The sequence below is a fragment of the Nelumbo nucifera genome, chromosome 3, assembly GCF_055504915.1.
Source record: "Nelumbo nucifera cultivar China Antique chromosome 3, China Antique-T2T, whole genome shotgun sequence".
In the NCBI taxonomy this organism is placed as follows: Eukaryota; Viridiplantae; Streptophyta; class Magnoliopsida; order Proteales; family Nelumbonaceae; genus Nelumbo; species Nelumbo nucifera.
This window is the reverse complement of record NC_142651.1, coordinates 7438685-7456626: the sequence shown is the minus strand read 5'-3', so window position 1 is coordinate 7456626 and position 17942 is coordinate 7438685. Positions and strand designations below refer to the sequence as shown.

Below are 17942 nucleotides of genomic sequence, written 5' to 3'. Positions count from 1 at the left end.
TGTTTCTTTGGTTTGATTTTTTGTGCAAAGGTTTGGATATTGCAGTTAAATAGATTTAAAAGAAAACAGCATATATGGTCTTGATTTGGTGGTTGATTCAAATTTGGTGCTTAATGCAGACCACTGCTGAACATATGTGGCAAAGGGGAGAGAAAAGCCACCGGTTTTCCTTGATTCCCTTAGGCTGTGTTTGGTTTGAAGGAAAGAGTAGGGAAAGATAGAGAAAGTTTTACAAACCTTTGTATAGGTTTTTTTTCCTTTCCCTACTTTTTCCTTCAAACCAAACATAGCCTTAGAGGCTCACCTTTTATTTCTAAAGGGGGGTAAGAAATGGTTTGTACTCCTGTTTCATGAAAACCTATCATCATCCTTTATTTTTTTTTTCAATTATAAATGCACTACCCCTCTTAATCACATTTAGAATCTGGAGGCATTGGATGCTAGGAAGAGATATGCAAAGGAATATACATGTTTGGAAGATCTTGTTAATTTTTGTATGATCATTTCTATCCAAGAAATAAGGGGAAAGGCACAATATGCATGGAGGAAAATATTGTTTACACTTGCAAGTTGTTTCTTTTTTTTTTTTTTCACATATAAAAAAGATGTGTTTTATTTCTTTTCTTATGTAAAACATTAGAATCTTTGCCTATATCTTTTTTATCCATTATTTTGTTTTTTCAAGAACACTAATATGCACGACCCTTAGACATGAGTGAGAGGTGATTTTATGCATGGCATATCCGAGGTGCCTTTGTTTTCCTAAATTGCACATACAAAATGGATGGTTTTAAATTGGTTGGTAACTCATTCAAAGATGTAAAAATTTCAATTTTTATTTGTATAAATCTCATTTCTATATTCAAGTTGGATAAAATCATTTCTTACTTTGAATCTTGGGCTTAAGAGATTATGTAGCTTGCATACGTTTTGGGCCATTTCATCTGTCCTTGCATTCTTTTGGAAATAAATTTCCTATAAGCTTTAATTTTAAACTAAGTGTTATATTTACACAAAAATTAATTATTTTAAATAAATTTGCAATTTTCTTTTAATAATTATTAATTTCTATTATTTCACTTTCTTTTGACAACAAATTCGGTACACCGCACGGGTCTCTGCTGGTAATTAAATAATCAAGGTATAGTGAATAGTGATGTACTGAACTGAAGATTCAGCTGTGAGCTGTCTGAGCGAGCTGGAAAGGCCTACTGTTCCTGATTTTTGACGGTCCAGGCCAATTCAATATGGTAGTGGAATGTACCTGGTTGACTGGTTGTTATGTGCATAATTATATAATTAAATTGAAAAGTTAGGGTTGGATAATAATGATAATGATTTATGGCCTTTATGGGAAAATAGTTGAGTTGAGATGGAGTTTGTAGATGTAGACGTGCAGTTGCACTGTTGTGTTGCAGGCCGGGTTTTAATTGGGAAACACCAACTCCCTCACTAAAAACAAATTAGAAAGCTGGATCATGGATGGGCTTTTCCCGCCGCGCGTCAGCCTGTTCGTGTTTTTCTTTCTTTCGGTTATAAGGGACCAGCGAGAGAGAATAAAATAAAAATGGAGAGAGAGAGAGAGGGGGGGTGACTGTCCAAATTTATTCGTCTTCTCTCGACTTGAACAGAACAAAAATGGAATAAAGATGACTGTCCACCCAGAATCACCATTAGAATAAAATAAGGATTATTAATTCATTGGATGTGATTTGTGAATTGTGAAACGAAGAAGGAAAAGGATAATGACAATCCCAACTTATAAGAAAAGGGTAAAGAAGAAAGAGAATAATGGAGGACGTCGATTCGAATATTTGTATATATATATATATATATTTCAATTTTCAAATAAACATGTATTATTTCTTTTCTGTTAAAACATTTCAGTTTTAATGTATTGAATTGAATTCAATGGAATCCTGCCCAGACAATTAGACATGCACAATCGTTAAGGGAAAGAGACGCAAAGGAGCAGGGCATCCGATGAGAGGCCAACAGTGAGACAGCTTCTTTTTGGTTCCCATTAACACAGGAGAGGCCCCATTTCTGCCTCTCTCTCTCTCTCTCTCTCTAGAGTCTATATAATCCTTTGCAAATGGGTTTACTGCGAACTCGAAGTGGGTGGCCTTTTCGTCAGACTCGAAACCGATATTAATAAAGAAAGAAAAGGTATTAATTATTCATGATTTGTTTCTTTTGATCATGTTGATGTTTGAACATTTTTCTTTTCTATTCTATTCAAGTTCATCAAAGCCTGTTAGGGTTCGTATTACGGAAATTAGGGTTTCTGGTATACGATTTTCGAGCGAATTACTGGAATTTTTGGCCGCTGTTGCTACTGTGATGATATATGAAGTTATGAGGTTCTTGTGTTGTTGTAGCTGGAGAGCAGAAAAGGGAAAACCAATCCTTTTGTTAATAGCGTAAGAGCAAGGTTGCGGTCCAAGCAGATGCCGTTGAATATAATTCACGACGTCAATGGATTGCCCAGGGTTATATTGACGGAGCCCGGCGGATCATCAGCTGAGGTCTCTCTCTCTCTCTCTCTCACACACACACATACACACACAAAAGAAGTGATTGATTACACTATGTTTGATATGATCAGAGGGGATTAGCCGTTGCGAATGTTCGGTAGATGTAATTTTGTGTGATCCGTAACTAACTTTTTGGTTGAAGCTACTATTGGGTGTTTGGGGAAAAACTTCTTGTTCTTCTTAATCAGGAGGTTTGGTGGGTGTTTGGGGAATCCTCAGTCTTTATATTTCTGTGTCTTATCCATTATAACTCAAAATGGCTGTAGGTGCTCCTATATGGTGGGCAAGTTGTGTCTTGGAAGAATGAACGCAGAGAAGAACTACTTTTTATGAGCAGCAAGGTAAACTTATTCTGATAAAAATTTCTTGATCTTTTTAATTGAGATTTCATTTTGGATTATTCCTTTAGTTATTAGGATGCTTAGGCCGGATTGTCTCAAGCATGGACATGTTCAGGTTTTCCTATTAATTGTTACTTCATCTCACCATCTCTACCAGATCTATATGCTCAAAGAATAAGGATCCTGGATATATAGTCGGAACTTCTCTTCGTTTATCCATGTTTCTCTACAAATTATGTTAGAAGATATTGAATAGAAGTGCATTTTTTGAAATTTGGACTAGTTTAAATGCTCAATGGTCATCAGAGAATTCTCTGAAGTAAAGGACTTCTATTGACTCCCTCTTTCTTTTTTATTGATGAAAATTTGAAATGCATCGATTATCAGATGCCTGCAAAGCCAAGACTAGATAGAGGATTGAACTGCATGGGTCATTACCTAGGTAACTCGGTTGGGTCAAAACTTAACCAAAATTCTACCGGACATTGGAACAATCAGGGAAATTTGATTGACTAGATGATTAAGCCAGTTTTCTAAGTGAATCCACTCAACATTTTGTACTTAAGATTTTGTTAACATTTCTAAGAACACATCTGTAGTATGGTTCTGTAATTTCTTTTTCAAGATTGCATGTTTGTGGCGCTTCTTTTTTTAATAACTATTATATTGTTAAGATAATTTTAGTTTTGACTCCTATGTCAAAAGTTTGAGCCAGTTCTTGAACCATTGACACATGGCTCCATCTCTTTATAGGTTGATCAGCTGTCCTAGTGTGAAAAAAGTAGGGAACTAGGTATAAATAAGAGAAAGCATGACATAGTATTTATTAGAATGTTATTGTGTTGTTTTTCTAATTATCATCTTTAGCCTCGTTCCAGTTATATGGTTAAAGGTGCATACATCCTTTTCTTCTATTCTTCTGTATTTAGTACCATATATTCTGCTAAAGAATAGTTTATAGATCATTTCAGAAAAAAGTTATAGATCACTTACTACTGAATTTGCTTCTATTTGACAAAAAAAGGAAAAAAAGTGTTTTCCACTAATATGATATATTTGGTACGTTATTGGGATTAAAAAATCTGGTTGGTAGGATTTCTGGAAAGAAAATATATATGACTAGAACCTAAGGTGATTAGTAAGAGTCAGTTGATCATACAGTGTGGATATTCAAAGTAGGTACAATTGCAATGATCATCCTGGAAGACATGGAAAGACATAGAATTACTATTTTACCTTTTCAGAATATCCTGAAAAATGCATCTAATGAAACATGGTGTATCTAGTTATTTTTTCTTTCTTTTTCTGTTTCTCTTCATATTTTTATACCATGAACTGCATAGCTTAAATGCAAGTCCCAATATATGCTAAGCATAACATGTGATTGTTAGAATGCTAGGAAACTTGAATGTTTTATGACCAAAAAGAACGTTGTGAACTTTAGTTCATCATATGAAATTCTGTTCTTGCATTCAAATTTGTTATATATTAATTTATACATTAATGGCACATGTCTGGATTTTCTTGCATGTATGGCTCTCAAAGCCGTGTTGAGAGCATTATGCTTAGTTCTAATAAATATGGTGCCTTGTTCTGTTCTACAGGCTTCTTGGAAACCACCTAAAGCTATTAGGGGAGGAATACCTGTCTGCTTTCCTCAGGTTTGCTATGTGGATGGATAGAAACCTATTTATCTTCCTTGTTGAGTCTTGGAAGTACTTAGTTTCCAGCTCTTCTTTTGCAGTTCGGCAATTTCGGGTCACTAGAACAACATGGATTTGCAAGGAACAGGTTGTGGTCTTTAGATAGCTGCCCATCACCACTGCCTCCAGTTAACAACCAGTCCTCTGTGGATCTCATCTTGAAGTCCACGGAAGAGGATCTTAGGACATGGCCACGCAGGTAAACTGTAGGGATCTTGGATTAGTTAGATAATGACAATGTGAGGAGAATACCTGCATCATGCTAACACCCAAACTTCCTGTCTAATTTAATTTTTGCAGTTTTGAGTTGCGGTTACGTATTTCGCTTGGTGCTGGCAAGCTGACTTTGATCCCTCGGGTGAGGAATACTGATAACAAGGTGTTCTCGTTTACGTTCGCTCTGCGTAATTACTTATGCGTATCAGATATCAGGTTTGCCTAGTAACCCAGAATCCACTGCTTTTGCTGGCTGTGATGAGTGATTGAGTTTTGTTCCTTTTGTTGTGTTACTTTTAAGATGTATTATTGATCCAAAAGAACTACCATTAAGATGTTGAGAGACTTGTAGATTTTTTCACATTTTCTTTTCCTTATTACGTGATTCCTTTTGCAAGTTCTGTAGTTAGGTCAGTTGGTTTCTCTTATTAGGAGCTGAGTGTGGAAGATATTCACTGTTATCCTTTCAGAGGGGTTGCATGATGCAGTTTGATTTGCAGTGAAGTGCGTGTTGAGGGCTTGGAGACACTTGACTACTTTGACAATCTAATGCAGAGAGAAAGGTTCACAGAGCAAGCTGATGCAGTTACTTTTGATGGAGAGGTATTACTTTCCTGTCTTCTTTAAATGTAGGCATAAGGCAGGCTGGGAGTAAAGCAAGAAGTTTTCAGAACCCATATGCCACATTAAGAGAGGATAATGCATTTCTCCCTTCAACTGTGGATTGAAATAAATATACTAGCATTTATTGCAGTAAGAATGGATTCAATAGGTTGGCAGCAGGGTGTAGTGCTTCTGGTTATATCATTTCCATTATGTTTGCCTGGCATATGGTTCTAAGAAATGGCTTTCTTGATGCTTTCAACAGGTTGATCGTGTGTATTTGAGCACACCAACAAAGATTGCAATTATAGACCATGAGAAGAAGAGAACCCTTGTACTCAGAAAGGAGGGCCTGCCAGATGCAGGTTTGCATTTACCCCTATGATCTCTTGCCTTTCTGTGCAACTTTATCATATAAATCTTTGAAAAACAAAATTCTTGTGTGAAGCACATCTATGTTTAAATGCATAATATAATTCAGCATGTGACATTATATGGTGGTACAGTTGTATGGAACCCATGGGACAGGAAGTCCAAGGCTCTGCCAGATTTTGGGGATGAGGATTACAAGACCATGTTGTGTGTGGATTCGGCTGCAATTGAAAACCCAATTGTCCTTAAACCCTTTGAAGAATGGAAGGGCCGGCAAGAGCTTTCCACCGTATCATCAAGTTATTGCAGTGGGCAGTTGGATCCTCTCAAGGTTCTTTACGGCTTTAGCTGACCTTAGGCAGGCTGTGTGCTAATTAATTAAATGGAGGCTTTCATTTCCTGTAATATAGACCATCTTCGCCTACAACGTGCGGTATTTACATGCACCTGTTTCTGTGTAATATCATGACTGAAACACTAGCTTTTGTCATATTTGACATAGCAACCTGCCCTTGTTTAGTGTTGAGGAAGGTTGCAGAATCCATTGAAACCTCCTTGTATGTGTATGGTTAAGTTGATAAAGTAAAGCTGTTAATTTTGGTAAATTGAAATCCTGAGCAGACTGCAATCACCATTGCACACTGCCAACAGAACCCACTTATCATCCACTAGTAGACCCCATCAATTGCAAACCATGACACCACGAGTTCATTCAGGATTTCCATGGAAGAGCTACAAATTGTCTTGTTTTGGTCGAATCAAGAAGATAACTGACTGACTTAAAATATTAATTAAATACATGAGAAGATATGGTGGTATCCATAATTTATGAGCCGCCACCATGGCTAGAAAATAGCATTTTAGCCTTATTTATTTTTGCCAAGTGCGTGTGGCTTTAATATGTTTTAACTTAAAAGAGTGAAAGCATAAACTTTCCAAATCTTTCTTTGGCTTCATTGTCCAAGACATCATCGCCCAGGTACATGTTGATGTAGGCCCTGCACAGCAATTCACTGTCCACCTTGCTCACCACCTCATCCCTTACTGCAACCACCAGGTCAAATTTGGTTTTTGAGATTTCTGTGAAAAACAAAAGGAATAGGAATTTGCATTTTCCATCTCCAATTTCTTAATTTACTTGTACCTTTTGTTTGGAGGGTGTAGCCGGGCAGCCTTGTGATCTCAATCACGGAACCAGCTGGTAGCTTGATATTATCTGTTGCCTGGCCCATGATCCTGTTATCAAAATGAATTTGTCGATTCAATTCTTGGATACGAATTAAGAAAGAAATACTCCTGTTATTAGGATTTAGGTGTTGTAAGTATAGGAGAGGCATAGAAAACTTTACTTCTTCAGCAGTTCCTCATTCTTTTGACCGGTGATCTTCTTGATAGACGCTCCAAGATTTTCGTCAAAGCTCTTTCTTACTATATTCATGGTGAGCCCAGGAAAGACGATTACCAGCCTTACCATGATTTCCACGTCACTGTCAATCGCTAACTGATACATCTCTTTGGTGGCTTTGCCTGCTGGTGCCTTCCCAATCTTCGACTTCATTAGATGTTTCATGGCTTCATTATCTGTGTAAAGCCCTGCATTGCATGATGGAATACTAATTATCTACTCTGCCCCAAAGAAAAAAACAAAGTTACAACTACAATTTATCTTTACTTAACCTGCCCATATGTCTCCTATCAGCTTCTTTTGCTACCAAGTCTATGGGTGAAGCCGTAAAGCTTGACCCTCAATTACCGCAGGTAGGCGCAAATTGTTCATTTGATCGGCTCATTCCAAATCTGGACTTTTCATCCCAAGTCCCAACCAAACCTGGGGTGCACAAGTTTTGGGCTAACTAAACTATTTTTGTAAACCTCATCCTCTCATGTCCATATTGATGTTAGACTTAATCCATCTAACTGAAAGAACAAATCAATTAAATTGTAACGAGCCAATGCAAGCCATAAGCCCGCAACTTGGTGATTGTCGCAAGGGTAACGCCCGATGGGCAATGGCTAGGAAATTCTTTTTGTGAAGATTACTTCAGACTGTGGATAACCAGGCCACATCACACCTATCAAAAAGAACATTTTCTCTCACTTTTTCTCCATTTAAAAAAGGAGGGAATGCTCCTTTTCATAGCGGATAACATCTTCTTTTCATACCTACCCCCATCAAGTCACCGTTAGTGACTATGACAGAAATGGTCTACATGCACCATTGACAAAATTAACCCTGGCCAGACAGTAAACCATATTGACTAATTTGTGTATGATGAAAACATTAAACATCCCTCGTTCATTTGTCTCCTCTATTTCATGTTTTCTGTTCATTTCACGACTCACCATTTCATGATCATTCAGTTCATCTTTTCATCTATTTCTCTCACAAGATAGGTTTTGGGCTTTTGCGTTTAACTAGGCTTATGTTTGGGAGTGTTTATGTTAAAAATAAGTGCTTAAAAACGTGTTTATTCAAATAAGTACTTATTTGCATTTGACATCCAACTTTTCTAAGTGATTATTTTAAAAAACAAGCACATATTTTGTATTGGGCATTTGGTGTCTTTTTCTTTGATAAGCACTTTAAATAAGCAATTGCGATTCTCTTGTCCTTCATTTTTCTTTCAAATTTTCAAAATATCTAATCTAAAGTGAATGAATAAAAGTACTTAGATGGAAATGTTTTTATAAAAGTACTTTTGTAAAGGTACATTTTATAAAAGTACTTTCATGTAAAAGTATTTTTATAGAAGTGTTTTCGTGAAAGACATATAAAAGTGATTTCGTGAAAGTACTTTCTTAAAGGTGCTTTCATAATAATATTTTACTTTCGCAAAAGTACTTTTTCATAAAATTACTTTTGTAAAAGTGTCTTTCTAAAATTGCTTTTATAAAAGGGTATAATTGGTATTCTAAAAATTTATTTGGGACAGTTCTGGGAGAAAAAATTTGAATAAGTGCTTTTTGTATGAGCATTTAAAAAAATCTGGAAATTTGGGCTTAAAAAAAAGGCCCATATTTTTAAAACAAACACTTATTTTGGGTTGATTTTCCAAGCACCAATAAGTGCTTAATGGTGTGGTCCCTGCCTAAATAAGCATTTATTTTGTATATGCTTTTTGTCTTCTGAATTTCTAATGGGAAATGTGATGGGGAACCTTTGGAGGTATTGAAAAGTTAGGTTAAATTTAAGAGAATCCCATAATAGTGAGGGGAGTGTTAGATTAAAAAAAAAAATCTAAAATATGAAAAAAAAGCAGTCTAAATTCAACAGCCTGAGCTATGAGCTATCAATAGAATTCTCTTCGTATGATACTTAATTCACACAAACTCCTTATACCAGTGTCAATGTTAGATGCATTGTTGGGCCTGGGTGAACAGCTAGCTGACATGGTTGTATTATCCACTCTGAAAAAGGTGCATTGCCCCTCCTTTTTGTATTGTAGTTGGTCGTCAGTGAGGCTGACCAGAATTCTATACTTGTATAATTTGTAACCACCCCAATAAAGCATAGGCAATCTGGTACGAATTTGTTGGATGAAGCATGTGTGACCATGCCAAAACTCATCTCAGCCCAGCCTGCTCGAGAATTCTTGACTTGGGCCTAGGTTTTCTATTCAGGCCCAGTCCACGCATATTTAAATATATATGTGTTTTACATATATGCAATTTACTTAATTTTTGTTTTCCATAAACCTATTATATCTAAGCATCTACTACAGCTGCCAAAGATTGAGAATATATGCGAGATTACTAAAAGCAGGCAGAAAAAGAATATATGGGTAAAAAAACGGTAAAAAGGGTTTTGATACGATACCGAAGCCGTAGACTTTGATGGTGATGCCAAGAATGCTCTTCTTTCTCACGCCAACCGTGCTCAGCTGCTTCCCGTCGTCCAGTTGGACTGGAAAGGAAACACCGGTTTTGGGTTCGACCTCCTCTTTCTGTGCATTACGCCCCTTGAGTTTAGTATCGTTCTTGGATTCAGTTCCGACTGCCTCTGCCTGCACTACCGTTGGCCCGGTCTTGGGTTCTATCTCGAGCGTCTGAGCCTTTGCGGTCACCTCATCGACGGTGGCAGCCATAACTATCGTGACAGAGTGAGAAGCAAAGGAACAAGAATTAATTAAAGATAGCCGACGGGGTTGTGTTCATGAGAAATTTGATGGTATTGGCTGGGATTCTTATAGACAAATGTGGATATAAATTAGTTAGGAGAAGCAGTTGGGCAGTGGTGGAGGCATTAAATTGGGTCTAGCCCTCATCATCTCCCCTGCCGTTGCGTCGGCTTAGACATATTGGCCCACTCCTTGATGACTTGATCAACTTGTGTGACCGACATTATTGCATTGGCATATATATACCACTCACACTCAGAATTTGGATGCAACCTGGGCCAGGTTAACTGGGTTGAGGGTCAGGTTATGATTGGGACTTGAGCCTTTGGCCAACCCGATCCAAAGCCCAAACTAAAAAAAAGGCATTGTGTATTTATATTTGCGTTCATAACTGTATATTATTCAACTGTAAACAAACAGATAACATAGAGGTATTATGTACTCCTAAAGCCAACTGGTAGCTGATAGGTCCATATAAAGATACTTGCTAGATTATCCATAATTTTGTTAATTCATGTACGAATAATCATGTGATGAGTACAAATTGATTTGAGCTATATTTTAATTCTTCTTCTACCATTTCCCAAAGTTTCATTATCATATTCCAAGAATTCACACTTCTAATAAACTCCGACAAACAGCTTTATATTCCAAATTATAAAAACCCTTGTCATGCCATGCCATGGGAGGCTTATGTGGTTATTGTCGATATAGGATTTTTATTTGGACACAATAAAAAGCTTATACCGAAATTGTCCTTTAATTGTTAGATGATTGGAAAAATTAAAAAAGGTTTTTAGTTTCTCTCTCTCTCAATCTCCCTTACACTCTCTCTCTCACAATCATCTTTATCTGCTCAACGACTATGTGATTTGAAAATAAATAAAAATGGCTTTTAGTTTTTGTATTTATGTTTTGTATATCAATTTCTCTCATTCTCTCTCTCTACCTATCGTTCTCCTTCAATCTTTCTCATTTTATTTCTCAATCGATCTCTCATTCTTCCTTAATTTCTATCGTTCTCCCTTAGTTTCTCTCCCACTCTCTCTCTCATTCCTTTTTTATTTTCTTACACACATATGATATTAATCAGATTGTATAAAAGAATATGAGACCAACTTGGTATGGTTCAAAAATCATTACAACAATTTGATAAAAATTTACAAGAAACTCTTGGCTATGAAATTCACACCAATTGGAAAATGATAGAGATTGAGGGAGAAGGAGATATTGACCGAGAGGGAGAGTAAAGGAGAAGAAAATGAGAGAGAGAGAGAGAGAGATTTTGATTTGGCTATAGACCAAAGTAGATAGAGGGAGCGAGAGATTAAGAAATGAATGTGAAAGTGAGAGAGAAGAAGGGAGATCAAGAGATGGATGGAGTGGGAGAGTAATTGAAAACCTACTTTCAGTATAGGCTTTTTGTTGTGTCCAACATGGACTAAGAGTCCCATCTTGGCAACAACCACATAAGCCTTCGATGACATGGCGGTGGTATTTTATAATTTAAAATGTAGAGCTGGTTGTCAGAGTTTTGTTGGTTTTTGGATCAACCTACAACCTAATTTTAAATGTGCAACCGACTTTGACTATAATTTTCTCTTTAAATTATATATTTCATTTACATTATATAAAATATTTTTACTTATCACACTTAATTTTTGTTTGTCTGTGGTATCATTTGACTCAATACACTAACCCACCATCTAAAAAAATTAGTTTTGTGATTCTTTGTATTTTCTATCATTGATAAAATTAAATTTCCATTTCCATCATTGATACCCTATACATTAAATTTTCTATCATTGACATTAAATTTTGTATTACATTTTTATCATTGATAAAATTATTTCTTATGTATAAAACTTATTTTTGTTCAATATAATGAAAGCATAATATTAGAGATGTACCCAATATTTTATTTTTTATAAATATATAATATTAGATATGTGACCAAAATTTTCTTTATCTTTTTTTTTTATGATTCTTTGTATTTTCTATTATTAAAAAATTTATTATTTGATTATGACATCATTTCATTTCTAGTTAGATTTTAAATTTATCATTCCATTTTCATCATTAATAAAAATACTTCTTACATTTCATAGTTATTTATTTTAAATTTTTATTATTTAATTATGACATTATTTATTAATCCATTTGACCGTAAATGGTAGAATTGCTTGCCCACCACTGGGAGGGAAAAATGGTTTTGTTTTCAAATTACTTTTCAAAATATTTATTTTTATACTATTAAAATTATTATTGTGGATTTAATTACAATAATTTAATGATGAGAAAAATATATCTTAAATATAGGATTTAATGAGTAGAATAGGAAAATATTTTTATTTCTAATTGGTTTTAAATTTTACATTTCATTTCCATCATTAGTAAAAACATTTCTTATTTATCATACTTAGTATTGTTTAATATGTATGTTAAAAATGTTTCCATTTTTTTTTAATTTCTATTTTTTCATTTGATCTATTTTTGAATTTTATTATTTAATTGTGGCAACATGGATTGAACCATTTGACCCAAAATGATTTAATTTCTTACCATCACATAGATGAAAACACTATTTTTGTTACGTTTAAAAGTATAAACTTTTGTGTTATTGAAATTATTAATTTAATAAGTATGGATTTAATTAATAAAAGTTAATGATGAAAAGAAACAAAAATGACTTAAATATATGAATCAATGAACATGAATGCAAGTTAATAACTTAAATGTTGATTTTAATGAGAAATAATTGAATGCATTGAATATCTTAAAATTACCTATTTTAAACTCATTTAATATCAAGAACCGATTATCCTATTTGCCCTAATTTTTTATCAATAAATTTAAATATAAAAAGATATAGATATAGATATTTATTGAAACCTATTTTATTGATATATTTTGGGGATTTATCTGAGTTCCTCTAATGTATTCATGCATGTTGATCTTTTCATTGTGTATATGGATATTCAAAAAGCATGCTGAGATATGTTTGTTAAAATTGTCTGTTATTTATGCTCCTACCTTAATTTGGATTTTCCCTTACATTATCATTTTGGGCAAGTAGCAATTGGGTTTAGTTAAGCTGAAATTTGTCCCATGCACATAGAAGTTAGAACAAGGGGAACATGTTTTTGTTTGGGCTATGGACCAGAATGCCACGTGGAAATTTCTGAGCCATTTAGACTTTAGACTCGATCCAACCGTATAAACTCGTAAAACACCATTAGCCCCTGTAGTTTGTTACTGCTGGAAAACCTATACTCTGATCCTTCTTCTCACAAACCCGATCATACCAAAAACTCTTAACAAATGATTCAATGAAATAATTAACAACAATGTATTTGGGGAGAACATCTAATAGTTAAAAACAGCATGTAGGTCCATTGATTTCACACTTACGATTTTTTTTAAATAAGACCAGTAGGATCAGTTTGAAAAAGAGTATAAACACAAATATATACGATGCAGAAACTTGTATTTCACTGTAATATTTGTATTTGTACTCTTTCCAAATTAAGCTTTGAACCAATTTCATCATACTAATATTTTTACATTATATGGCTTTAAAAAAGTTACATTAACATGCAGTGAGAATAATCTAAACAAATAAGATTGTAGAGAAGAAGGGTCTCTCAAGTAGAAAAATGGTGAATTGAGGTCGAGCAAAAAGAAAAAAAAAACCAAGTAGAAAAATGAAGCTCACCAATGGCAAAACTTTTCTAGAGAATGAGCCATGTGGTTTCTGATGGAGCATGATTTGGATGCTCCTAGTTGGAGGATGATCTGGAATTTGGCTGTGTGACGAGTTGGTTCAGTCTATAAAATAGTAAAGCTCAGAAAACCCGGGGTGGCTAACCCGGGGAGGTCGCTTCGATGCTTAAGTTAGTATTGCGAGCTGAAAGTTGAATGATAAGTGTACTATTGAGCCAATAATTGTGTGTACCTGGGCTCTGGAGGGGTTGTTGCCTTTATATAACTGAGCTGTTGTAGACCTCACGAAAACAGTTCGGGGGTCTTCGGCCTGAGTGGATGAGATCCGTTTCCGCTCTAGTTGGAGAGTAACATGTCAGTTAGTGAAGTCTATAGTCCTTGCCCGATCCGGGAGGGGAGAGGATAAGGCCAGCTGTTATGCGGCGTGATCTCGTGAGGTTTGGTGTCTACTGTGAAGATTTTGGGGTCGATTACGTGTTTACTTTGGTTCTTGGGCCCCGAACTGGATTAGGTACCGAGGTGCCTCTATGCCGAGATGACTTTGTGCCGAGGTGACCGAACACCCGAGCTCTAAATATTGTTGATTGGGATCTTTTCGCTAAGTTGTCATCCTTTGGATATATCGCACCCACGTGACATTTACTTACTAGGTTGTGCCAAATTACCCTTCATCAATTTCATTCTATCAAAATGGTGAATTGAGGTGGAGCAAAAATAAAAAGAAAAGTTTCTCAGACTCGACACCAACAGAATGAATAAACCAAGGGAGAAGGAAGAATTAGAATCCACCAGCAACGGGAAGTAGACAATGTCCAAGTTTTATTTATTTTTGAGACTCCCTCTAGCTGAATTGCCCCTCAGGAACTCAAGTATAGGGGATGGTAAGTTTAAATGACGGAAAAATTATAGATTAGTACTCTATATTTTGGCTTAATCTTACTTTTTTTCTCTAAACTTAAAAACATGCCAACTCAGTATTTAAATTTCCAAAATCTGTCAATTTAGTACATGCCGTTAAACTTCCAAAACATGCCACACTAATTGGGACAATATTGGATCTCATCTGATCTGATTTCCACAACCTTGTATATTTTAGGTATTTACTTTTTTCCGCTGCTAGCGCTAGGCTAGCTTAGTTACAATTTACAAATTATTGATGGCATTCATCGTTGCAGTTGCAGGGCCTATCATATGTTTAATGGCTTAATGCTTTGCCGGAACTTACATGCATTAATGCAATGGACCCATCATGCCCACATTGGGTGTCCATTGGGCCACTGCCCACGTGATCCAAATTTGCCTTACTGGCCCAGCTTTACATATACGGTTTTGTACACCTGCAGGATGTGGATTAATCTGAGCCTAACCTGGCTGTACGATTAGATTGGGCTGGACTCTAGAGTGGTATCGGCGCATGAAGCAAACAGGTACATATATATTTAGTAACATTAAATAATATATAACAAATACAATCAAGAGAAAAAAAAATTGACAAATACAAAAGAAGTAGCTGATGGTCACGTGCTTCGCACATGCAATGGACCCGAAATAATGCATGGATAGTTATTATTGTAGTTGAAGATAGAATTCATAGTAAATTGAAGATTATAATAAATAAGAGGCATAAACTGATTGATTAATTGGTTAATGTGGTTGATTCTGTGCTCAGCCCTAGGCAGAACCATCTGACATCTAATCAGTGAAAGTGGAGGTTGAGCCCTTCAGGCCTTCACTATAACATAACATATAGTTCAAATCACAATTAGATTGATGAATGATAGAACCATTAATTTTACAGCATGATTAAGTCAAATTTACTGCAATTAAATTAAGAAGAAAATGGGTAATTTAGGAATAATCATTGCAATTGAATAGAAAGTGAGTAATGTCACAGGCTCACAGCTGCTATGTGTTTTATGAGTTCAAATCAGTCCCCTACAAAATAGTTTTCCACAACGTTCTATAGTATATTTTTCTTGTGTATTGGAAACATCTCTCGATGATAATATTATAAATGAAGAGGCATCATCGGGAGATGTTTCCAATACATGGTGGAGATGTGCAGTGAAACGTTGCAAGAAACTATCTTGTGGGGGGCTGATTTCAACTGGTGTTTTATATGGTCTTGTATTAAAAAGATACAAGAATCTATTGTATATATCTGTTTGATTTGTTATATATGATGCTGGACAAGAAAGCACACCACACCATGCATTACAATCAGTGGCCTCTCAGGTTCAGTTTGGAGGAATATAAATACAAATATATTATTTTGTATGTATTTATAGTGTACATAATTATATTTATACTCCTCCCAATTTGAGTTGAATTAGGGTTAGAATAAGATTGACCTCAACGGAGCCTAACTCGGTTAGATTTTCTCTTCTATAACTGATTGATAACTATTTTGAAGTCATTAATAATGCCATATGCCAAGCAAGCAAATTATTGTACCTTTGGAAATTAAATGAGATGCAACAAGAGACGATAGAGAGAAGCCAAGAAGAAAATTCCAATTCCATCTTCAGACAAATTTATGCACATTAGATCCGAAAGATTAATTCTGGCAAATATTTTGTACCTTGAAAGGTTGATTCAAAGTAAAAATCAAGTAACTCCAAAGTCCAAACAAATTGTACTTAATGGTGGCAAATCATATATACATATTATATATCGATTGATCCCAATTTAATCTGCCTTCTTCATCTAAATTAACAAACTTTATAAAATATTCTTGAAGGTGAAGAAATTGTGCAAAAAACTTGAAACAATCTATTTGGTTTGCAGTTGGAATGAGAATCAAAATCAAAATCGGAATTAACCAATTTTAACGGATTTTCATTACCAAAAGAGGAAGAGAATGTCTATTCCACAAGGAATGGAAATTGGAATCCGATACCATCCAACCAATAGATTGGTATTAGAATTCATTCCAAATCTGATTCCAGGCCCCTATTCTCATGAACGAAATGGGCCCACCGTTGATGCAAATTAGTAGCATTTATTCAAGTAGAGGGAAGAAGAGTATTGATCAACTCTGCGACAACTGCAGGCTCTTCATGATCCCCCGTGGGCTTCATGTGATGTGGATCTTAGTTGTTGAGACTTGAGACCCCACCTTATGTCCCTATTTACCCTACCGACTGACTGACCAAACTATTGAATTACCAGCAAAGCCTATATTTGGAAAATATATAACTTGCTAATTGAGGATATATACAATATATATTCTACAACAACGTTGGTTTTGTTTCCATTTCACGTGCATTCAAACACCATAAATTCTAATAATATTAATGTTTTCTTTTTCTTCATCTTATTTTATTTTACTTTAATTTTGTAGATGGTGGAAGATTTTGTTCCCATCACAACTTCCACCATTACTATACAAAGGTAATTCGATCAGACAGATCATTGATCCTATCAAAAGCTTCGAAAACCATTAGAGGAAAGAGACATGAACAGAAGAGGGGGGGGGGTATAAATGGGTTAAAAATTTGGGATGATAATCATTTTGACATATAGTTCGGGTATGATAGATAGTGGGGGAAGACATTATATTTAATAAGTAATGAACCATTATCATAACAGTGATAACTGATCAGGTGACATTATCAAAATTCACGGCCGGGGAGGGTAATTGGTCAAAACCCTTCTGGTATCTTATTTTTTCTGGCATCATAAAATTTTCCTATATAATTAATGAATTGGCAGTTTAATAAAAATATTCTATATGATAATTTACTTTATATTTGTGGTTTTTGCAATTAATATTAACCATTTGAAATCTTACTTCTAATATTGGCCTTGCAAGATAAAATTCTGAGCCCCAAACAAGTTTTCCATTTAAAAATTCTCATTGATTTTAATTTTAGGAAAGTTATATAAGTAAATGAACCACCTAGTGTACTCCCCTGATCAAGATAAGGTGCATTGTATTTTGGGGAGTAGTGACATTTTCTTTATTTAAGGACCTCAACTTTTGCCGCACATCAAAAGTTGAGATGGTTAAATCAATTTCACTACCCTCCCTCCAGTCCAGTTCAGTCCAGTCCGGTCCGGTCCGGTCCAGTCCAGTCCCTACGGGCCCACCCCACATGAATTCCAGTTAAACCTGTTATAATTTATATAAGAGAGGCTTGGATGCCAAACAAATTAAAACGAAGTCCAATGACTGACTGTGTCATAGGAATTAGGAAGAAAGAAAACAGGAGGGCGAGGAAGAGATAGAATGAATGAGCCAAAGTTGTGATGAAATTAAGCACTTTCGCAGTCTCTCTCGCTCACAAACAAAACACGTACCCACTTTCATTCTCATCCAAATTCCAA

General features: G+C 35.3%; 2 protein-coding genes across 2 annotated transcripts; one reads left to right on the top strand and one right to left on the bottom strand.

Annotated features, from left to right (window-relative positions):
• The first annotated feature begins 1500 nt into the window (after positions 1 to 1500).
• On the top strand, positions 1501 to 6377 carry LOC104593081 (putative glucose-6-phosphate 1-epimerase). Its single transcript, XM_010252758.3, has 10 exons — positions 1501 to 1772; positions 1928 to 2169; positions 2382 to 2528; positions 2804 to 2878; positions 4483 to 4539; positions 4623 to 4780; positions 4882 to 5013; positions 5298 to 5400; positions 5666 to 5765; positions 5907 to 6377. Exons 3-10 carry the CDS (start codon positions 2451 to 2453, stop codon positions 6122 to 6124), a joined length of 921 nt encoding a protein of 306 aa, XP_010251060.1. The 5' UTR covers positions 1501 to 1772; positions 1928 to 2169; positions 2382 to 2450; the 3' UTR covers positions 6125 to 6377.
• Positions 6378 to 6457: 80 nt separating this feature from the next.
• Positions 6458 to 10100, bottom strand: LOC104593079 (chalcone isomerase-like protein 1). The gene is made up of 4 exons (XM_010252756.3): positions 9590 to 10100; positions 7122 to 7365; positions 6917 to 7008; positions 6458 to 6816 (listed from the first exon to the last, which is right to left on the bottom strand). Exons 1-4 carry the CDS (start codon positions 9855 to 9857, stop codon positions 6683 to 6685), a joined length of 738 nt encoding a protein of 245 aa, XP_010251058.1. The 5' UTR covers positions 9858 to 10100; the 3' UTR covers positions 6458 to 6682.
• Between the last annotated feature and the right edge of the window lie 7842 nt (positions 10101 to 17942).